Genomic DNA, 24211 nt, shown 5'->3' on the forward strand with positions numbered 1-24211 from the left:
TTTTTTTTTTTTTTTTTTTGCCGTATGCGGGCCTCTCACTGCTGTGGCCTCTCCCGTTGCGGAGCACAGGTTCCGGAAGCGCAGGCTCAGCGGCCATGGCTCACAGGCCCAGCCGCTCCGCGGCATGTGGGATCTTCCCGGACCAGGGCACGAACCCGTGTCCCCTGCATCAGCAGGCGGACTCCCAACCACTGCGCCACCAGGGAAGCCCCTATGATTTTAATTAAACATTTTGAATAACACATTCCGGTCCTTGAATGTCATTCTTAAAATGGGGATAACTTTCTGAAACCTTCCTCCTTTACAGGATCAATTTTATAGAGTGGAGAGGAGGATTATGTCACTATCTCCAGCTGTTTGCTCCCTCTTTCTTTGTGACATGATTTTACATCCCTCCCCACTGATTCTGGGTCTGGCCATGGGACAGGCTCGGCTGATGGAATGCAAGTGCACGTGGCCTGAGCCAAGACCAAGCAGAAGCGTCAGAAATAGCCTCCAGCTCGCTTGTTTTTTCCTCTCCCATGAGAATAGTGTATCTTCAAAAAGGGTTCCTCCTCCAGGCTAGCTTCCAGAATGAGAGCGATGCGGAACAAAAGTGTAGGAGCCGACCCCCCGCCTCTGACATGAAAGGAGAGCGAAAAATAAGAGTTTGTTTGCATGAGCCATTGAGTTCATGGGTCATAACTTACTGCTGCTAAGCTATTGATTGCAGAAGAAAAATGCCCTGGTGCTGGAAATCACATGGATAAAGTTAACCATCTTGATGTCAGTCTAGAATATTTTAAATGCTCATTGGCCCCTTGATATGAAAAGAGAGAAGAAATTAAAACTAAGCATAGGGCTTCCCTGGTGGTGCAGTGGTTGAGAGTCCGCCTGCCGATTCAGGGGACACGGGTTCGTGCCCCGGTCCAGGAGGATCCCACGTGCCGCAGAGCGGCTGGGCCGGTGAGCCATGGCCGCTGAGCCTGCGCGTCCGGAGCCTGTGCTCCGCAACGGGAGAGGCCACAACAGTGAGAGGCCCGCGTACCGCAAAAAACAAACAAACAAAAACTAAGCATAACTTCTTATTTAAAATATGTATCTATATCATTTGATGAATAATATAATGAATATATATTCATTCACCAAATATACGTTGTTAGCCCGCTATGTCCCTGGAGCTATGCTAGAGACTGTATGTATACAGAGAGGTAATCAAAACGTACCATAAATAGTGCCTGCCTTCTATGTTGTTTTCAGTCTATAGGGATGACTGTTTTCTATACTAATTGTTGGCATATTGGAGCAATGTTTATCTCAGTAGGGAGGTGAGTCAAGAGATGTGGGCGTGAACACCACCCGATAGAAACACAAGGAACTGAGCACTGAAGACCAGTAACAGTGTTTTAGCCAAAATCAAGGTTAAACAACAGGGGTAAACAGGAAAAGTGGATCTTATAGAAGTTATAGCGTTAAGTAACCGAGATATAATTCTCCCAAGAACACAATAACAATTTCCTTTTTTTTTCTGAGATAATTGTTTTATTCTTTAGCTTTATACATTAACACTTGGCATGACCTTGTTGAACATATGTGAAGGCAAACACCACCAGGTAGGTTTCCTCTTGGGCATTCGTGCAATTCATCACAGTCATTGTGATGATTGCAAAGGATTCAGCATTTCAAGTAAAAGAGGCAGAAACTAGGTGTTTTTGGCGTCATTTTAAGTGATATTCTTAATTGCAAGCGTGCCGCTGATACGTTCTCCATGACACCGTGTGGGAAACGTTCACTACACATTTACCGTATTATAGACCTAGTTCTTTTTCATGCCATCTTTGGAAATACTGTACTCAATATGTTGTATTTTGAATTCACGAATCAGTATTCACTTACATGTAACAAAACATTGTCTATAATCTGTTTTAGTCACAAAGAGGCAGCATGGTATATAACTATTTGATTAGATTATTAAGAGTCAAATTATATATTTCTGTATACATTGATAGTAACTCCATTCAATAATAACTTTGCAGCAGTATTATGGATAAAGATTCTTTTATTCCTCAGAGACACAGATAGAATGGGAATAAGTAACACCGGCAATAGAGAGAAGGCTGTTAATCTTTATTTAGTGGATACTGATAGATGGGCCTGAATCTCATAATGGTAACTGCATTGAGCATTTAATAGCAGGTTTTGATTTCAAAAAACTTCCTCTGCATTAATCTTTATGACAGCATCAGTGACAGTGCTATCATTTTATATGTTTAGGTTTGTATACTCTGCACACAAGAAGGTGTGTTTTTTTCCATCATATATAGTTCAATATGCTTCTACTTGGTACATAGTAAGACCTTAGCTTTACAACCTATGATTTTAAAAATCCAGGCTTTTTAAATATGTGCTAACCTGACAGTGTTCTTTTCATGTTCTTGTACTGCATTACCTATCACAAAAATTATATGTAATTTCTCATAAACTCAGTGGGCTCAAATGTTGTATGTTCTCAATAAATGGTAGCTGTGTTAATAATAAAAAGTGAAATATACTCTCTAGAGTACAAACTTTAAAAGTATAGTCGTATGTAATATACCAACGTTACTGTCAGCATATTGAAATCCTTAGTCTCATTCCTAGATATTGATAAGAATATTGTTACTATTTCAGTTTTTATGACATCAAAATCCTTTTGCATGTTTGTGCACAGTTCCCCTCATGTCAAAGCCAAAGGCACTACTTGATCAGAAAAAGCAATTAGGGAAACTTGTTCATTTTAGATGCACAGGCTTCCTCGAACATGTTGAATATTTCTCTGATGCTTTCTATTTTTGTTTCCCTACAGTTAACTGGGTTGCATTAAGCAAACTTATTGGAATATATATAATTTCAAGTGTATTCCACCCAATGAACATTCATTTTCTTTCAGAAAAGAATCACTGCCCTTCTACTGGCAATACCAGTACACAGGACAAATCTTCCACTTGTATTTAGTCTGGGTTGAGTCAGGAAAGTAGAATTTCTATAGCATTATGAGAATAAGGCATTTACTATAGGAATTGGGGATTCCACAGATGTGAGAGGAGGTGAGGAGTACAGATCAGGAAGGCAGCAGCTGAAGGATTGAGGACATGTTCTGTAAGGACTTAGGACTGAAGCACAGGGGTCAGAGAGAAGGCAGAGCTCTGGTCACCACCGCGGAGAAGTGGGAGCTTGTAGACATGGCCCAGAAGCCGCTGCATCTGCCCACCGGGACCTCCTGAGACGAATGACGCCCACTCCATTCCTCCTTCCAAATCCTATGTGAGTTCCTCTCATTGACAAACTCTAACCCTGAGCCAAAGAGGGAAGGAGTACTGTGAAACCTAGCTTCCAGTCCTAGTAGAGAGTGTTGCTTCATGAAAAACAGACAATCCAACTTAATTCCTATAAAGAGAAACCAAATAACTAACTCACTGTTGATGGGACAGTTAGTTTTCATAGAGACGAAGATGCATGCATATTATTTTGTTTTGTTTTGTTATTCTTTTTAACCCTCCCAATGGTTTTAAATCCTTTCCTTGACATTAGTCATATAGTGTCAATGAGCATCAATTCCCCAAGGAAAAGCATGGGGGTTACTTATATCCACCTTAGAGTGAGGTTCTGAGAATTGAATTAGATAATGTATATCAAACAGTAGCACATCTCCGGGCCCGATACATGAAGTCATCATTTTGGTAGAAATGAGTTTGTCAGTGAGAAACGTCTGGGAGTCCCTGTATTTCTTGGCTCTGTGAACTGGATAAATCAGTTGACTTCTTTAAGACTCGGTTTGCTTACCTGTAAAATGGAGAATATAACAATATCTTCCTTCAGAATTACAGTCAGGATACCATTAAAGAAAACAATGTGTGTCCAAGAATCACTTTATAGTTAACCTTATCTTATTTCATAGTAACTTGTCATTTTCAGGAAGAATGCTCACTCTGACATGAGCAAACTAGGTGTCTATTGTTGAGAAATCAGATCCTCCTAACAGACGCACATGTGGTTTTGCCTTTGCTGTGACCAAGCTCCAGCTCCTGCCATAATCTAATCTGAGCATGGCCATCAGGTAAATTGAGAATACTCTATGGAAAGCAATGAATCCAGTCTGGTTCTAAAAGGGTTTTGTTGTCATTGCATTGTTGTTTTTTAATAAGCATGATTTCTAAAATAACTTCTTAGATAATCTTTAGATACATCCTTTCAGAGCTTGACAAGATTGAGCCGTCTATTTGCAAAGAATTGCACCAAGAAATGTAATGGTATCTGAAAAAAAATACAAGCATATGAATTCAATCATTCTTGGTAAACTTTGAGAAGAATGTAAATCTCTAATCTTTTTTTTTTCCAAGTCCATCATGAATAGTTGAAAGATTTCCCTGATTAAAAAAAAAAAAAACTAATAGAAAAAATGAAATGGTATACTCAAAATGTTTTGCAGCTCCTTTAAGCCTGACTGTGCCCTGCATGCACTTTTAAAATTCCTGCTTCTTATATATTTTTCTTTTCTTCACACTACACCCTTTTGGTCCAATACTTCCTTCACAAACTCACTCAAATTTGAATCGTAATTGCATATGGATACTTCCTCTCAGTGTAGGTTGCTTTTTTCAAAAATTTTTAAATTAAGTTTTTCTCAGTGTAGATCACCCTAATATACACTCTCTACTTGTTCATCTTGATTCTCTTAGCCTACTAGCATTAGCTTGCCCTACGGTTATTCCTCTTATTATGGAAAAGTTTTTCATTCCACCAAAAAGTGTTAATTATGCATCCAGCATATTCCAGGAATGATGCTATCTTCTGGGGTTACAAAAAGTGAAAAAAGTTTCTTCTTTCCCTCAAAAAGCTGGTACACCAGTAGGAAGAAAAAATATTAAAATAAGCAATTTAATTAATTATTTAATTATATATGTTAAGGTAGACTTCTACTTCCAGAGAGAGAGTAAGACCAAATATTTATCTTCCCTCTCTACCAATCCACTGAATAATGAATGGCATAGGAAAAGAAGTTTACACTGAAAGCAAGACTATAAACAGGTAATAATTCCTATTTAAGGAATATTAGAAGTGTAAGTTAATGATAGGATTTGTCAGCGATGGGCACTCATGTGAGATTTGCCAAATGGGAGAGACTCCTCCAAAGACATACAGCCGGAGGCGTGGGTGTGTAATGATATTCTACATGTGCAGGCATGTTTTCAGAACTCCCCTCCTCAGTCTGCTACCGTAGACGCCAATGGTTTTGTAGGGTTATCCAGAGAGTCTTGAGAGTTGCAGAATCTTCTAGACATCAGAGCTCCTTTGGTGCTTCAGGCTGAGACCTTTGGTGAAACTTCTCTGAACTCTGCTCCTTCAGGTTTTTCCACAGCTTATTTAAGACCTTAATTCCTAGCGATGTCTTTCATGGCTTGGATACTTCAAGTGGCTTTGATTCTCCTGACTCTCCCTGACAGGTCACCACACTCTGTCCTCTCTCACCTGCACTGTCGATGCAATAATGCCTTTGCCTCTCACTGACCTTAACACTGACGCTTGTATAAACTATTCTCAGCACGGCAACAGAGGAGACCAGGTAGAGCTTAGCCATATTCGGCTCTCTTAAAACCCTTCAGCCCCTTCCCATTTCTGTCCGAATAAACTTCAATTTCTTAAGGTTTGCTTGATCATCCCTATCTGATCTCATGCCCACCTGCTTCTCCCTTTATCTCTTACTGCTGTCACTCTCTCAATCCATTCCTCCCGCACCGTCCTCTCAAACATACCAGGCAAACTTCTTCTGAACTCCAGGAAACATCCTCCCTCAGATATTCACAGCTCACTATTTTGCTTCTTTAAGACTTTGGTCAAACATTACACTACCAGAGATGCTCATGTCTTTTCCTCATCAAATACCAATTCTGTATCTCAATACTCTCTGTCCCCCCAGTATGCCTAATTCTTTGGGCAAGGCACATTCATAACATGACAAATGGTTTTTTATCATTATTGTTTGTCCTTTACTGTATGTTTCCTTTAACTAGATTGCATGACACAAAAGAGTGAATATTTTTATCTGTTTTGTGACTAAAACAGTTTCATGCACCTAGTTGCTTGCAATCCATATTTATTAAATGAGTTGCTATTGTTTATGTTATGTTTGTTGAATAAATTAACAATGCCCCTGATAACTGCCAAGACGAGCCAAAGGAGCATACAGCTTAGGCACTGAGCTTCTTGGAACTCCAAAAAGTTCCAAGAAGGAACTGCAGGAAACTCCTTGATACAGCAAAAAGGGTCAGACTCTCAAATCAGACATACAAGAATCACGTGTTACACAGGATCAAAATTCACTAATACTTCAAAGGATACAGGTAATTATGAGTAGAGGGTAAAGCGTGTGGAAGTCCTGTGATGCAAACACAAGACTCTCGGCCCTTTATAGCTGCTGTGGGACCACCCAACACAGTTTAAGCATAGGACCTCTCTAAGGGGGCCATGTAGGGCATCGCTTACTGAGAGAGAGATTTCAGTTAGGAAACATTGCCATTTATTACTTAGATAGTCACGTGCTGACTCTGACAGTGTTTAGCAGGTTTTGTACCATAAATCCATAAACTGTAAATACATTTATCACAAGCAACCTAGACAGTGCAATGCGTCATGCTACAATCATTCCACAGATGAAGATTATTCCCCATTATTTTTCTGCAGTGATTCTCATCAGGAATTCCTAAAGCATGTTTTCAAGGAGAATTGGCTGTTATTTCTGTCTTTTATTCCTTGTCTCTCCTCTGTCTGTGCTCACTAGGTTAGGAAGAGTGGTTTTAAGTTAGTGGCTAACATTTTATTTCCCATTTCTTAAAATTAAGAAGTGGGTAATCAATGAGAAGCAAAGTGATGCGTGGTTAAGCCTATAGTTTCTGTATCTAGACCTCCAAAGTTTAAATCCAGGCCTTACAATTTATTAGTTACATGAGATTGGGTATTTTATGTAACTTCTTGGATTCCATTTTCACATCTATAAAATAAAGCTAACAATAACTACTTTATAAGGTTGTTATGAGGATTGACTGGATAAATACCTGTAAAATATTTAGAACAGTGTTTCACACAAGTTGAACACTCAACCATGGTTTCTTATTTTTAATACTTTAACACAGAGCTACACTTTCGCTGGTCATTGCTCTTTTGAGACAAAGCTCTTTCTCTTTGTACCTTCAGAAATGGCTAAGTTGGCTAGACTCACTAAGAAAACCAGAATATGTACAGGTGGGTGTTCTGGGAAAAATCCAAATTTGAGTAGTATTGAGAATATTTTTTTGTATGAAAGGAGTTTATCATAACAAGCTCTAGTTTCATCCAATTAAGCCAGAAAAATGGATCTTTCCTTCTGGATAGTCACAAACTGCAGGGACTCAAAATTTAACAGACCCCAGACGGAGTCAAATTACTCAATGCACCTGTCAGCCACATGTATTTGTCTCTCTGTTTCCTTGAGATAAAAGTTTGATGGTGGTTGACTTTACAAAGATTAAAATTCTTATCACTAGGTGATTAGACTTGAAGTCATTCCCTGTGAAAAACTGAAGTTAGAAAATTTTAACTTTCTAAGTTCTGCGGCTGATTAGTTAGAATTTAAGTTATTAACCCTCCTAGAAAATGTTCTGAAACGTCTAATAGACCAGGGTAGGGTCTCCAGGCTCTCCTGAAGGCACTGGCCAACCATTTTAAAAAGGGCTTTACTCCCAGAGAATAAAGAAAAAATGTAAAGTCCATAGGAATTGATTTTGGTCCACATAAATAAATTAAGAAGAGTTGACTGGATGGAGCTGTTTAGGTCAGGAATATAAATTAGAAAGAGAACCCATGATGCTTTTTCATTTCACTGTCATTTTAATATAGCTGTTATTCTCCCTTTTAAATCCCCAGGAGAACTGAGGAATACCCACCCCATGAAAGGGAACACTTGCTCATCATAAACATGTATATCTGTTCTCATATAGAATTGAATGTCTCATGCTATAGAACTAATATTCCAGAAATAATTTAGCCAAACACTTCATTCTTGTGTGAAATTTAATTAGGCAAAGTTGTCATAAGTTCAGTAAAAGAATCTCAGGGAAGAATTTTAAAACGCCCTTAGCAAGGAAAAACATTCCAGTTAAAATCAATCATAATCCTCGGGTCAGGAAAACAGAAGACATGGTAGATATATCAACAGAGAGACTGTGATCCTGGGAATCTGTTACACAGGTTTGGAAGACTGGAAAAATGAAGAGGGAATAAGGAGATGGCCGATATTAAGCCATACAGAGCCTGGCTTGCTCTCGGACTGAGGAAACAACGGAAATGAATGGAAGTTTTCAGAATCTAGAGTCCAGAAGGGGTCCTTCCATAGCAGGGCTCAGAGCTCTGAGGAGGACACGCCAAGCTGGTGCAGATGCTTCTGCGGGGGAGCTTGGAGGCTTGGTCTCCGAGAGCTGAAGGAGGCTGGAGGCTGCCGGTGAATCCAAGTTCTGTTTCTTAGAGGATGCTGACAGGAACAGGAGGCAAACATAAAAGTGTTTCAGGTCCTCATCTGTCTTCGTATCTTCCTCTACTGCCCTCTGTTAGGAGACCTGAACAGGGATCAGCTGGCAGAGGGAACGATTCCTTTGCAGAGTCCCAGCCCTACCAATTCAGAGCAGAGTCGATTTGAAGATGAGATATAACTTCTTACCAACCAGGACAGTCCTTCAAAAAATGATGCCTGTTTACAAGTGACTAAAGGATGAGCACAGGCTCAGGAAATATCTATATGTATCGTATAAAAGTCTCAACATAGCTGGGAGAAAAACCTTAGCTATAAAAAAGGAGTACTTGTAGAGAGAGAAGGCGTTTTCTCACAAGTGCATTAATATTTTATAAAATACTTCAATATTATCAATTAACAAGAGTTCATTACTCTTTTTTTTAACACAAAAAGACTGTCCTTTCAGAAAGTTGGGCAAGTATATTGTATGAAACTATGTTCATAGTATCCATCTTAACAAGAATGATCTACTTGGAAAAGCTGCCACTTAAAGAGTGATTTTTAAAAAAGACAGTTTTATTCATAAAGTTAGCATATGTAAGAATATAAAAATCTAGAGAGACCCATGGTTTGTAAGTATACTGAATTGATATGTATGTCAAGCAATTCTGTTTAAATGTTATTCTAAATTTGTGTGTTCTAAAACTTACCATTCTTGTATTGTGTGTATGTTTATTTTGAAAACACAACCTGCAAATTAAACTTTTTTTAAAAAAGGAGAAAGATAATGTGCCCATAACAATGGTTATTAAACCACACTTCTTTAAGTTTACTTTTGAATCTGGCCTAATTCTGTAGTTTCTAGAAGGAACGTAATGAACGTAAGCCACGTGTCAGGTCAGGACAGCGCTTCTCTGCGACAAGTAGAAGAATGTATTTATTTATTTAAATGTAACGTTTGTACTCATTTGCTCACCTAAGCAGAGCCGTATTGACTATGCACTTAACAGTTATTCTGAAGGATCCCCAAACTGCTGGTTCCTGATGCCTACTTTCAAATCCTTAAATTCTAGAAATTAGCAGTTCTCAATTACACATCATTAATAGCATATCTGTGTTGATGTCTTTTCCAGTGTCAACCTCATTTATGCCAGGTGGTGGCACACTAAGAGCTAAGAGGCAAAGGCTAACCTCATTCTCTCCCACCTACTAACCCCTACGCTCCTTCCATCTGGTCCTGTCCTAAACTGATGTCACCTCTGAAAGGTGAGGGCTTTTCCCGAGTTGTCTAAACCCAGGGTTGATCACGGAGGTAGAGAAGTCCACTTTTGTCAGCAATGACTGGTTCACAGATGGACAAAAGTCAGGCATAGAGGAGACATTTTGCCCACTCTGGAGTACAAACTAGTAAGACACAAATGTGAAAACTAGAGCCCCTATATTGGTACCACCAATTTCATGTTGTTTGTTTATGGATGGTGTCATCTCTGATTTTCAGAGCAACTTTCATTATTGGGTATAGACTCTCTATTTTAAGGATAGAGGAAGCGAAGCTCAAAGGATTCCAACAACGTCCTTAAGAGCAAGTGAGAAGTATGAGGTGAAACTAAAATTTGAAATTGTCCTGTTGAAAAGCTATTTTCACTGCATTACACCACACTTTTATACCATAATTATGGTTATGAGACTGTAGTTATCTACCTACCTATCTATTTGCTTGCTCATCCCACTATTAGGCTATCATGCGAATGTATACCAAACTATTGTCTGGGATTGAAAAACAGAATTTTCTGTCAAGTGTTAGTATTTCTATTTGACTAGGGCTTTTGGGATCACTTAGGAGCTCTGGAGTTCAATATTGTTCAATAAGATGTAGCAATAAAATATGCACTGGGGAAGAATGTCATTCAAGTGAAATAAGAATCCGTGGACTCTGGAAGTCATACATTTCACTGTGGACAAGAGGAGGCTGGAAGTTATTTTTCATTACTGCTCCGTATAGGTGATACATTTGTCCCATGTCCATTATAAAATGAAGTTTACACATGACTTAGGAAAAGTGATTTATTTATAATGTATCATAGGGTATAAAAAGTATCTTCCAATGCATTGTCATTTGGTCCTCAAAAGCTATAGGGTGGAGAGAAGTTGCTATAATACATATTTTTACAGATGAGAAAACACAGAAGTATGGGGTTTCTATGAATACATATCAACTTATTTCAGTGAAACATACTATATTGAATATTAAAGGGTTGTATTCATAGCAGTAGGATTGCTGGCTGATTCTGGGGTTAATCAGCTTGAGTTCAGACCTGGATGTATCATTTTTTATTGTGCAATCTTAGAAAAGCTACCAAAACTCTCTTCAGTTTCCTTATAGGTACAATGGAATAACAATAAAACAACCATAACAACAAGTATTATTATTATTCATAATAATAATAATTGCTAAGATGACTAAAGGAATACTTACATGAAAAACTCGCAGAATGGTGTTTAGCATACAACACTCAGTATTTTGGCTAGTTACCCAACCATGATCTTGAAATAATAAAAAAATGGTGGAAAATAAATAGAAAGACAGATATTTCTGGATATCTAACAATCCATCGGTTATTCTTTTTTAATATCTTGTGTCTGTATTGTTTTGATTTCCTTTATTTATTCCAGTTTCACTCAGTTTAGCAAATACACTGCTGTCAGAGGATTCCACTTATAGTTTTTCAGCCCAACTTTGCTAAGAGACATTAAAATGCTTTTTTGACTAAAACGTGAAGTCTTTTGGATGGCATTACCTGCACTCAGAGATCATGATGTAAACGCCAACCTGCTCTTCCAACTATATTGACTATTATTCCTTTTGTCTAATCCTATGCTCCAGCCATCTCAAATATTTACATGGCCTTGGGAGACTACTCTCTGCGCTAACTTCTCTAGGTGGAAATCTCTCCCTGCTCCACCACTGACAATGTTTCTCAATCTTCAAGACCTGCTTAGAAGAACAACTATTCATCAAGCATCTCTTGATCTCTCTGAGAATACATTTTACCCCCTTATCTATGCTACTGACTTCTTTATTATAAAACATTCTCAGTATTGTATTCTCTTGATAGTTGAATATATTTCATCTTCCATGCCAGATTAGCAGGAAGCAACTAATTAGCTTTTCAAGATGGAAAGCTTAGCAAATAATTTTGAGCTTCATTTTCGTTATTGAGCTCCGCTAAGAACCCTTCCTTCTATAAGGCTCCATAATTATGCTTCCCACTAGTTCGTCACCTTTTATTTTCATCCCCAAAGCACTTAGGAAGAATCCTGGTATATAGATTGTGCAGGCTCAAGAAAAACGCTGGCTCTATTGATATTAAACTTAACTCAGGAGAAAGCGAATAAAGAGCACAAATTTTACAATGTGATGTAATAAGGAAAATTTTATTTTAAATAATTTATATGCTATGTTTTTGACCACTTTTACATTTTGTGTCTAGATATGTGTCTATTAAGAAGAGGGCAAAAAAATTTTTTTTTCCAAAGAATGAACCAATGTAAAACGACATGCTTCAGAGTTTGGAGAGGTGATAGAAGTTGGGGATAAACAGGAACATGTTGGCTGCACAATTATGGACGCAAAGAAGTGGTTTAACTTTATGATCATACTAGTGCAGGAGTAAGAACCTTCTGGAAACCAGCCCTAGTAAGTTTGAAGTCTGAGGAATTAAAGGCATACTAAGAAGGCATTTACTTCTCTAATAACACATAAGAAAGTACAGAACCAGAGGCCATAATAAAAAAAAAAAAAGCTGAGATGTTACAAGTGCCTGACGTCAGTCACCTAGATTTGTTATTTCTATCACACTGTTGGGTTTATCTGAATAATAAAATTCAGCTAAGAAATCCGTAGTACAATTTAAACAAACTCATTAATAAAATTAATCAGGATAATTCTATATTAGCAAAGGGCTCTGATTTGTTGAACAAGATTATTTATAAAAACACATCTCTGGCTATTTTAATAATATATTTTATTCTGCTACTTAATTCCACCTTTAAGAGAGAAACAGGAATTATTAATTAAATGGATAAGAAACTGATAATTAATTCAAGTCTGATTTTAAAAATTATTTTATCTATTTGACAATTTTTTGGATGGACCCTCTGGGCCATGAGTATGATCCCAAAAATGAGCCAAAGGAAGAAGAATGCACAGGTAGGCATGATACAGAAACTAACTCGCTTCAGCGAACTTGGACAAAACTGAGACTCAAATCATATGCATTTCGCATTCAGAATATTTTCATGATTTTATTTATTTAACCTCCCTCCAGAGTTGGAATCTGACAGGATTCATTTTCATCATTGAAATGTACAAATTTCAAAAGAAGATAAAATGCAATTATTTATTTTACCACCAAAAGATAAATAATTTATCATTACTGTAATTAAGGAATAGGAATCAGTATCATATTTTGTTATTTATTAAGATAGGCTTAGGTTGAGGAAAATCCATTTGTGGAATTTTAAAAATGCTATCAAATTTGAGGAAAAGCCAAATTCCTAAATGAAAAATAGAGAAAAAGTTGATTCAATATTAAGTGAATATTTAAGAAATGTCAAAGACCTAACTTTATTAAATGCTAAGAATAATGGTTTATAGTCATTGAAATAATTTTGGTGAAAAAATAATGCAAAACAGAAAAGCCAGCATCTTCACAATGTGGACTGTTCTCCTTTAAAAGCCCAAAGACATTGATCTCCAATTAAGTTTACAGCCACATTTTAATTATCTAATCAAATGGAATTGAATTATGGTAAATCAAATATTACATATGTCTATCTTCCAATATGATGCATAAAAATGGCTTGTGTGTATAATCAGGTACACAAAAATCATAATTCCAAATCAACATGCCAACCTTGAATTAGGCAACTAAAATGCACTTGGACGGAAGTAAAAAGCTTAATTCAGGGTTTCATAGGTGTTGCACATAATCATGATATGCCTCCCAGATTTTGAAAGTGAATTCAAACATAGGGAAATGAAACAAAAACAGCTATTTTCAAATTAACTAACATGGTGTGTAATTACGCTATCAGAAAGCATCTTATGAGATTAATAAAGCACTCGTGCGAGTAATATTTGAATTCACTTTATCAAAAAATATAACTATTTATTAAAATAACTTATTTGAAACATCTTGAAAGTCTTGAAATGTCTCATGCCATATCTACATGTGTCTCTCCACTTGACTATAAACCAAAGTTTGATATGCAGGTGACAGGGTCTGATGTAGCCAGTAAACAGGAATTTTTAATGTGTTGGTAGATTTCAATACTGGCTTTTAAAGACCTTCCTTCAGGAAACCCCCAGGCAACACGGAGCCCCTACACACTCAAGATCCAGCATCTAGAGTTGAGGCAGAGACAACAGGAGGCTTCCAGGCCTCAGAGCCATCACTATCTTGCTTTCTGATTAGGCAATGCCCAATTATACGTTGAGTTATACATTCTCAGTATTACCACTGAAGAGGCCTATTCTTCATTTCAATATTTTTGTTTTCCTATGGAGCTGCTGTGTATTAAATATGTGTAAGCAATCTATCTTTATTATTACACTTAATGTAGTTGGATTTATTTTTTAAGTCCTTGATTTCTGGTGCAAATAGCCTTTCAGCAGTGAACCAGCAGGTCAGAAGCGTTCTGCTTCTTTAGGAAGAACTGGAAAGATGAAAGTCGTGTGGACAGCTGAAAGGACAGTGGATAGTAAGTGGTTCACATGTATATCATCCTTTCTGAGATTATTCATTCAAAGTGTACAGGGTCTTATGAAGATTTCTAAATAGAGACAGTAATATAAAACATGGCTAATCACTTTAAAAAGTCTCTGGATGCATCAACTTTGAAGTAAAAGGAGTGACAATAGGCATGATAATAAAAGAATTAGTCAAGTCAAACAAAAAAGGTTAAATTTCAACATAATGTATATAAAATATATAGCAAAACAACAGAAAATAATCTTTCTTTATAATGTTCGATATATTTTTTCTATTTACCAGTTTATCAAATTCTGTGGATTGACATTTTTTCAATACAGACGATTCAGAATTGCTATGATAATTAATTTTTCTACCAGAAAATTTTTTCTTTGCCATTCATTTGTTTCTGTAGCACATGTGAAGTTGGATTCCTAACAGGGATGTATGTGAATAGCTCATCTATTGGCTTTGTGGCGCTTGCTTGAGTTAGCAGGTTGGCATTGTGATAGACCAGATGGCTTTGTGTTTGTAGGACAAAATTCTGTAGAATTCAGCCATTTGGGAAATGCTGGTAAGCAGATTTACAGTAATCCGAGTTTAGAAATTATTTTCTGAGAATACACATTCCGTATTTTAAAAGTACCCAAGCACTAAATCAAACTTTATAGAGTATGTAATTCAACAGCAATTAATTATAATATTATTTTCCTTTATTTATATTAAACACACCATGATTAGTAAGCTTTCAGGAATCATATATGTGCCTGAGTGTAAGGACAACTCAGAATTGTGTTATTTGGGTCATAAAAGGGCTTGTGATTTTAAAGCATTTAAAAGAGACTTTCCTATTCTAAAAGGAGAATATATTCCATAAAGTTTTTTTTTTCTGTTATACTCACAGTTATGGTTTATTACAGTCTGTACCACATTAACTGATTGCCTTTGGGGATGGAAGTAGGACAGAGAAGAGCTCCCCTGGCACGCTTAAAGGAATTTAGTTACTGGCTTCACAAGCCCACATTTTAAAGATGATCTTAGCTTTCTGGATCTGCTACTGTTTGCTTCCAATTGTGGATTTTTAGTTCTGGGGGGAAAAAATAAAAACTCAATTTGTATGTTAGCTGGTTAATGGTCTCCTAAAGCATCCTTATAAAAAAAATGGAACATTGATTGATGATAAAATCATCTTGATTCCCTGCCCCCATGCATCTGACATCTTGTGACTGTCTGTTTTACAGGAATGGCAGGTTTTGCAGCAATCGTTGCATATGGATTATATAAATTGAAGAGCAGGGGCAATACTAAAGTGTCTATTCACCCGATCCACATGCACGTGGCAGCCCAAGGCTTTGTTGTGGGAACAATGACTCTGGGTATGTTCCTACAGGATATCTCAAATTTGTGGTTCCCCATTAATGGATTTCTTTGTAAATAAAACAAGATAGATACTTTTAGCTGACTTTGAAGCAGTTTGCAAATATCACTTATATTCATTTTCACATAAAAACTGAATTAATAAAAATAGTTCAAGCAGTGACATAGTTTTACTGTCTATGGTAAAATCTTACTAAGGTTTTAAAGAAAGAAAGAAAGGAGAGTACTGTCTTTCACTGAGTTTATAATTTTGTTGAAGAGTCTAGATATGTAAATAGGATTGGTAATAAGATCCAACATCTGGGAGAGACATGATTTCTGTTTTATTGAGTTTTTGAAGGTGGAAAAGATATTACATGCTTTTATGGGCTTTATAATTAATTGACTTTATCTGGTATTATACAGCAAGAGTAACTCCTTTTAAAGTTGCCAGATAAATATTGATATTTTAGCAGTCTGAGCTAGTCATTCTGGCCTTGAGATACTTGGGAAAGTGTGTAAAAAGAATTTTAGAAATTTGAATTGTTTAAGAAAGCAAGAGTGAGGGCCTTGGTCCTCTTGTAAGTATCATACACCAGCAAGGGTGCTACTTTTAGCTACTTTATGAACTGTTTTTAATTTTCTAATACTGAAAAAAATATTTAAATGCTTAACTAGCATTCTTTTTCTTTAGGTGTGGGCTATTCCATGTATCGAGAATTCTGGGCAAAACCTAAACCTTAGAAGAGGAGATGCTGTCTTGGTCTCGGTGGCGCTTGCTTTAGTTAGACATCTCATATTGAGGTTATATGTTTATGTTGAAAATACATTCTGTGGGTCAGACAATAACATGGTAATTTGAATACTGGCTCCCTTTCTTGCAGGCTGGATTTGCCTGGTGACCAAGCTACTGGTGACTAGTTCACCAGCTACGTCATTCAGATTAGCACAAAAACGTGGCACTTTTAAATGCGCTTGAGAGTGGTACAATGTCCACTTTCTTAAACTCTTCTGATAAAATTAGTTGTAAAGAGGACAGTATGCCAATCCTGAAAATGCTCCCAGTTGCTGCAGTATATCAGACACTTTTGATGTAATGTAGAAATCCTATTGACCCCAGGTAATTTAACTCTTTCTGACAGCCTTGTGGACGGAGTACTCCATAAAGTTTTAGAAATCAAATTTTGAAGAAGTATGTCTTAATACTAAAGGACATCCTGTAGCCTAAAGTGTGGAAAGAGTAGATATAAAGTGTGTACTTACGTAAGTCAGTTTTTATCACTCTAATAGACGAAAGCATTTCTCTTAACTCAAGTTAGGAAATTATTATACATTTTTATATATCTTTATATAAAAAGTTACAAGTAGCAAGCGTATGACACAAGGAAGTGGAAGAGTAACAGCAGTATTGGAGAATGCATGCTTTTTACAATGTGTCTAATAAAAATGACATTTTTCCAATTCAAATATCCAGTGCTGACATGCAGGGTATTTTCTCAAACTGTCAATCAATCATATTGCTAAGTGCTTAATCAAAAATCATTTCTACTGAAGGGTATGAACGGTAAAATACCTGATTTCAAAACTATCTCTGAAACTCGGTATCTTCCTTTGATTTTCTTTTAAAAAGAAAGGAAATGGGGGTATATAGGAAAGACGAAAAATGAGATTTTTCTTATTGCAATCCAGTAATTTTACTCGGTACTTTGGGCTGCATTTAATCTTAACACAACAACAGACGTTTATAGTCCATAAAACCTCTAGCTGGTGTTTCCATGGTCCACATTCTCACTTTTCACTGTAGCATGTTCAAAATCACTCAGGAACGCACTATTCTCAAGCAGTCTATATAATGAAAACAATGTACATGTAACACAAAGTTCATCCAAAATTGTGTTTTTTCACATATCACACAATGTACAATTATCTAACAAAGACATAAAACAACATAGAAACAAAGCGAAACTGACAGTAAAAATAAAGTTGGGATAGTCTTAAACAGGAACTAATTTCTTCAAGTTTCCAGTAAATCTCAAAATGTATTTAAAAACTAAGGAGCACTTGGTGGCCAGCAACCAAATTACGAAATGAACATATCATTGTGCAGCGGGTATGTCTTGCTGAAGGGATAACAAATGTCTGTAATTCTTAAGTTTGGATAAAGGCAGTGGAATGAATTTAGAAATATGTCCACTTTTCACAATTCACTATAGAATTTTCTTTTCACAGTCCCCATGTTTGTATAAATAGTTCTTGTCTGAAAATAAAACACAGTTAAAACATTTTCTCCCGATGAAATATGCACACAACTACACCAACTTATCAAAGTAGTATAGAGCATGGAAATGCATTCACCTAATTCAAGAATAATTGATAGGTTTGAAGAGTTTTGAAGAGATTAACCGTCAAGCAAATTTAATTGGAGACAAATTAGTCTAATAGAGATATAGACTCTAAGTGCTAAAAATAAAGCCATTATGGTACCCGATGACAAAATAGATGTACACATAGACAACTGCTATTTATGGAACATTTTACATTATCAAGCATTCAAATTTTATATTATAAAATTTGACATAACATGCTGTATTTAATTTTGATGAAATAAGCTGCATGTTCATGCAAAAATAAGAGGGCACAAACTGTACAAGTACCACAGAATGCTTAGTGTGTGAGTTTTGAGTAGAATGTTGCCAAATTCAATCAATACCATTATTACCAGTTTTATATACTGACTTCAGTTATATTGAGACAGCATTCAATTTTTTTAAATTATGAAAACCTTGGGTTTCTTCTGGTATTTCTTTTAAGACTTCACCAATTTTTGTATCTTTACCTTAAGATAGATAAAATTTAACTTATTAACTTAACATCCTTTTCAATAGCATTGTAGTACAATGCTTGATGGTAAGAATATTCACATTTATTTTAAAGATACGTATACTAAGAATATCCTTCCATCAGCATTGAATCCCGTATATTTCTAATTGTGAAATGCTATGAAACACATATCTCAAGAAAGAATGAATAAATAGCACATTCCCTAAAAAACTACAAGACAAGTTCAACAGAACAAAACAAAACAGAGTACGACAAAGTCGGAGAAGGAACCAAGGGCATTTGCTTACCTTGAATTTTCTTTTTAGACCCTAGTTGTGTTGTATTCAGATTCATGTTTGCTTAGAGACCCAATGAGGCAGAACCTGGAATGTTATGGCTATTTCATTCAACAAAGTAATATTTTCACAAAAAATAAATAAGCACACAAATATTTACTTAAAAGCATTCCTAAAAATTCATAAAACTGTGGAAGTAAAATTTTTTCCATCAGCATGCAAAAATATTAAATCAACTAAAAGTAGTTTAGGTTTTGAGACTATATACTGAATTGAGGAATTACGTACATTTACAAAATAAACTAAATGCTAGTAAGCATGCAAAACAAAACATAGGAAGATTGGATTTGGGAATTGGAAATAATATTTTTCTCAATTTAAATCTTCTTTCCTCAAGACTTTTACTAATTTTAGGCCTAATAATACAATATAGATAATATTGTCTCCATATTAAAAGAAAACTGTTTCTACTAATCCTCGCTACATTTAAATATCAATGTTTACTTGTTTTAGCATACCATGCTATCATATGCAATTTGTAATGTAAGTATTATGTGATATGTGGAAAAAAGTGTTTTAACTTTCACACCAAAAATATAATACATTATATTGCAAAATATGTTATTTTTACATTAAAATTATTCAACAAGATGGGTTAACCATCTTGGTAAGGCAATTATTTCCAAATATCATCTCGTATCTTAAAATCTATAAATATTGATTGGAGCAACATTTATGACCACATGGAAGCAAATTAGCCATAAAAATTAGAGCCATAATTTTTATAGAAATAAATATTATATCTGTATAGAAATAAATGAAATCTCTTTGGTCTGTGTGTGCTCACACACATACACGTATGTACACAGACGGGATTTAGGAAAAGTACGCAGAGCACGGAAAAAGGAAAAGAAGAGGCAAAAGTTGAAATCCTATGCTTTAAGTCATTAATAAAAAGAGAAACTGAAAAATGAAGACAAAATAGAACACAACATTCTGGAAGCATTTCAGTCTTCAGGTTATAGTTTTCATCAAAAAATCTAGAGATACTGACCGCTGGACGGCTTTATCGTGTCGGGACAGCCTGTGACTCGTGGTCGGCACCTCGTCAATCTCGTCGATGTCACAGGCATCTGCAGCATCTTGGGAGTAGTTGTGTTTCATGACGAGGATACTTCTTCTGTTCACAGGTGGGATGAGGGGTTTGACGGGCTGCGGGGACATCTCTGTCAAGACAGAAGCATCTCTTGTGCTGAGGTTGCTGCGGCTGCCTTTCGTACTGGACAGTTGTGATCCACAGTGATGGTCATGAATGCATTTGGAAGAGGACCTCCTCAGTTTATGGTAGTTTTCAAAGTCATCGGCCACATCTGCAAAGTCAGCTGTAGCTCCTGTCCCTCTGAGGGTGCATACCTCGTAATGAGGAGGTTCCAACACCTCCTGGAAAACTGTCTGGTCAAAGTCCGATTTCCTTTGGACATATTTTTTACGAGGCTGTTTGATCTGCACAATGACAGAAATGATAATAAGGATGATCACAATGCAGGAAGTCACGCCAATGACAGTCCCACTGGTGTTGGTCAGCTGGTCCAGCAGACTGGCTTTCCTCTTTTCTACACGTTGAGGAGAGTGAAAACAACAAACAGAACAAGAAACAACCCACCACGCGTTAATATGGTAGCCAGACGTACGTGGAGAACTTTACATGAAACAGGCTGAGCATAAAACTTTCACTGTCTTAAACATAAACAAGTCTTTAAAAAGAAACAAAATGTTTCACTTTTCACAAGAACCCTATCTTCCAGCCTTAGAAACGCTCTCCCGTTGCACAGCATCCCTACTTTAAATGTAAATATGTTTTGAAGAAGGTCTTATAAAACCTTTAGGATGTCATTTGCGAATCAATTGGTAATGGTAAAAACATTTCTCTTGGTATAAGAAACCTCACAAACTCTGCTAATGGGAACATGAATATACCTAAATTGTTTTGAACTTATTCCTGATGTGGATAACTGAAGTCTAAGTAACAGTATTCTGATACCAGAAGGTGATTACACTTTAAGACAGACACTTCCGGGATGTTGGCATGAGGGTTTCTGTGGGTCTTTCCCCATCATCGTAAAAGTTAAAAAAATAACATTTAAGGTTTCTGGAAATTGTCTTAAGGGAGGTACATTTATTCAAGAAACTCTACTGAATTTCTTTATGAACAGGGATGGTCTGTGGCCTTTGAGCTCCTCCACCCAATAGAAGCTATCCCAATAGAAGCTTCTATCCCAGTAGAAGGTCTACTCAGGGTGGTTTCAGGCAACACAAGCCTCCTCTCCCTACAGGCCCCCAGTCTGGAGCTACAGTACCTCCCCAGGAAGGGCGAGCCACCTGCATTTCTCAATGCCCTTTCCACCCCCAGGTCCATACTGCAGATGCTCGATTCCAGGCAGGAGTGGCTGGAATGTGGGGTCTCCCCTCCTCCTCCCAGGCCCCACTGGTAGGAAAGAAGGTCTACACCAGGCACAGCAGGTTGAGAACACAGGGCCCCGGTCACACTGGCTGCAGCTCACTCACAGCGTCGAGCTCCCTGAAGAGACAAGCAGAAGACCAGATGGCCCCTTTCTCCATCCTCACCGAGTGCCTTCTTCATAAAGCAGGGGTGTTCCTCTCAGAGAAGTGAGCCACTGTCCCTGCCCCACCCTACCATCCAGAGCAGTGGCGCAGAGGTTTTGTCCATGGAGAAAGGTGGGCCACCAAGAACCATGGGAACAGACCCACTTTAGGCAAGTAAAACGAATCCCTAACAGTGCTGTATAAGGTTCTTCACAAAATGCTTAATTTCCCATCCATTCCAAAGTGGTCCCTTGGACACAACATGGATCATTGCCCATCTCCTCAAAATAGTTGGTACTGGATCGGCTTCTCTTATTGACTCTGCGAACCATGGGTACTGTGGCAACGTCTCTCTGCTTCTATCCACAGAGGGCATTTTAATAGAAGATATTGGACATCAAGCATGGAGCATTATTTGCCCGTTTCTTTTCCTTTGCAAACTGGTTAATATTGGATCTGAACAAAAGAGGATATGTGGCACTTTGAACTTAACCAAAACTCGCAACATTCATAACCAAGCCGAGGGATGCTCTCTATGTAAACAAACCTTTGCGTACAGGCTAAGAAGGAAGCCGGAACATTGGAAGCGATTCTCATTGGAAAGGAAGAAGAGCGTTTTGGTAGGAAAACTGAAGTCGAGGTAAGTGGCTTTAGGTACCTGAAAGCCCTAATGTTCCTTCGATACACTTTTATCTCTAGGGTATGTGCACTATGTCTGGTAAAGACGGACGGGATAAGTGAGAGGTGCAGCCACAGATGAAGGAGCTTCTGATAGGAAACGCTGCTTTGCATGGAAAGCTCCAATGCCCTGCTGCAGGCTCCAAAAAGGAGATTTGCCAATGAACATCAAGTGCTAAGGACAGTCCACTGTGCATTAGGGAATGTGAAAACTTCTGGTTACAGCACTAGTAAAAGCAAAGGAAAAGGCTAACAGATCAATTATAAAACCTACAGGGGTTCATAAAGCCAATGTACAATATATTTTTAAGGCTGTCTGATACATATAAACATTGGATCAACTTCTTCCCACGCTACAGGTAGAGGGATTTTGCAGATTCCAGGGACGAATGATTACCTTTACAATGATTTTCGTCCCAAGGGTACACACAGTTCTGGAGTCCATTGCAAACCAACGTATTGTTAATACACATGTTACTGTGGCAGAAGAATGTATTGCCTTCGCAGGGAGCTAAAAAGGAGAAGAAAAAGGCAAGAAAAAAGTTTTAACTGATGCTCAGTTGTAAATCACTCACGTCGCAAATCTAAAAACAAAAAGATTAGTGTGATAATATGCCGTCAAATTGAGAAAAACGGTAGAACTGACATTCCATTCTCAGAAGTGTTGCCATAGCGGTAATTATTCCTTGTGTTACTAACAGAGCTAGAGTTCTTCTAGATGTGCTCAGCTTATAAAACTGGCACGGGAAGTTTTCCATCATAAAAATGAAGTACATTATCCATATGGGTTCTTCTTTTTTTTATTTAACTTGGTGCATTCCTTTAGCAAAACTTAAGTGCCGACCACATGCATAACATTATGCTTTACACTGAAATTCTGTATGTATAAATTTGGTTGTCCTGTGCAAAAAAGATTTAGTTTAATGGAAATATTGAAATATTTTGGAAAGTATAGGCTTACAAAATACTAATTAAGAAAGTATAATATTATTTAAGCATATGAAAGAAGCAAAGAATATCACGGAGATACAGAACAAGGGAAAATTTATTCTGAACAACATAAGAAAAATGTACATTATTCTCATCAACGTTTAAAATATATACGGTGATGAAATTAGCCTACTTTGCATATATATCACACGTTCTACTGACTTTAGGTACAATGGTCCATGCTCTCCAGATTACAATGCACATTGAGGGCATTGGGAGGTAAAATAAGAATTCCAAGAAGTATACAATTTGGCTATAGAAATAAGAGAATTAGTGACAAGTCTAATATAGCAAAGTCTAATGTTAGCTATGACTTCGATATTACAAAAAAATACACTTCTTTCATTGTCAGAGTAATTGGTCATTTATAAGAATGCATCTCTAGAGTAATGCTACACTATGAATTATAGCTTAGATGCCATTATAGCTTGATGTAGACAGTCCTTTAAAGTAGTTTTTGTTTTTATCTTTGTAATCATCCCACATATCTCATAAAATGTAATTTTAGCACTGATTTTTTTCGGTTATAGTTTTGTGGCCCTTTTAAGGATAGGTATTCTAGAAAAATACATTAGACACAAAACACATAATTTTCAGAGGGTCATCAGTCGGTAAAGTTTTATCAATGATCAATATTATCTAAACAGTGCAGCCATGTTATAATTAACTTTCACCTTCAAAACCGCTTATTGCAGGGTTGTTTTTTTTTAAGTAAGTTGTCTCCCTTAAATGTATCTTCCATATTAATGAAAATTGTTAAGAAAATGCTTTGCGTAAGGTAATTTAATATATTTTAACATTCCTAGAGGAATCATTAAAAAAGAAATGATCAAGGGCTTCCCTGGTGGCGCAGTGGTTAAGAATCTGCCTGCCAATGCAGGGGACACGGGTTCGAGCCCTGGTCTGGGAAGATCCCACATGCCGCGGAGCAACTAAGCCCGTGAGCCACAACTACTGAGCCTGCGCGTCTAGAGCCTGGTGCTCCGCAACAAGAGAAGCCACAACGATAAGCCCGAGCACCGCGATTAAGAGTAGCCCACACTCGCCGCAACTAGAGAAAACCTGCGCACAGAAACGAAGACCCAACACAGCCAAAAATAAATAAATTTATTAAAATAAAAAAATGATCAAGTCTTGAAAATCAAAAGTGTGGCAAAGACAAAGGTAACTTGAGCCAAGCATTCCCCCGACTCTCCAAGCCCTTACCCCTACCC

General features: G+C 37.1%; 2 protein-coding genes across 3 annotated transcripts in view; one reads left to right on the plus strand and one right to left on the minus strand.

The window, feature by feature from the left end:
* The window catches only part of LOC113626708 (HIG1 domain family member 1A, mitochondrial-like), a 131038-nt gene extending 114598 nt beyond the window's left edge, over positions 1–16440 (plus strand). The window contains exons 2-4 of the mRNA XM_027118397.1: positions 14167–14263; positions 15495–15629; positions 16304–16440. Coding sequence (XP_026974198.1) covers positions 14167–14263; positions 15495–15629; positions 16304–16353 — 282 coding nt within the window. The 3' untranslated portion in view covers positions 16354–16440. The remainder of the gene's footprint in view (positions 1–14166; positions 14264–15494; positions 15630–16303) is intronic.
* Positions 16441–16769: 329 nt separating this feature from the next.
* NETO1 (neuropilin and tolloid like 1) overlaps positions 16770–24211 on the minus strand; it is a 91785-nt gene continuing 84343 nt past the window's right edge. The window contains exons 8-11 of one of the 2 annotated variants that reach the window (XM_027118863.1): positions 22405–22518; positions 19780–20338; positions 18738–18812; positions 16770–17454 (exon numbers count right to left, since the gene is read on the minus strand). In XM_027118863.1, coding sequence (XP_026974664.1) covers positions 18752–18812; positions 19780–20338; positions 22405–22518 — 734 coding nt within the window. In that variant the 3' untranslated portion in view covers positions 16770–17454; positions 18738–18751. Of the gene's footprint in view, positions 17867–18737; positions 18813–19779; positions 20339–22404; positions 22519–24211 lie in introns of both variants that reach the window. The other variant, XM_027118864.1, reaches the window with a different exon arrangement.

This window comes from Aethalodelphis obliquidens, unplaced genomic scaffold (genome assembly GCF_003676395.1).
Source record: "Aethalodelphis obliquidens isolate GAN/ISIS:26980383/991018 unplaced genomic scaffold, ASM367639v1 scaffold19, whole genome shotgun sequence".
Lineage (NCBI taxonomy): Eukaryota > Metazoa > Chordata > Mammalia > Artiodactyla > Delphinidae > Aethalodelphis > Aethalodelphis obliquidens.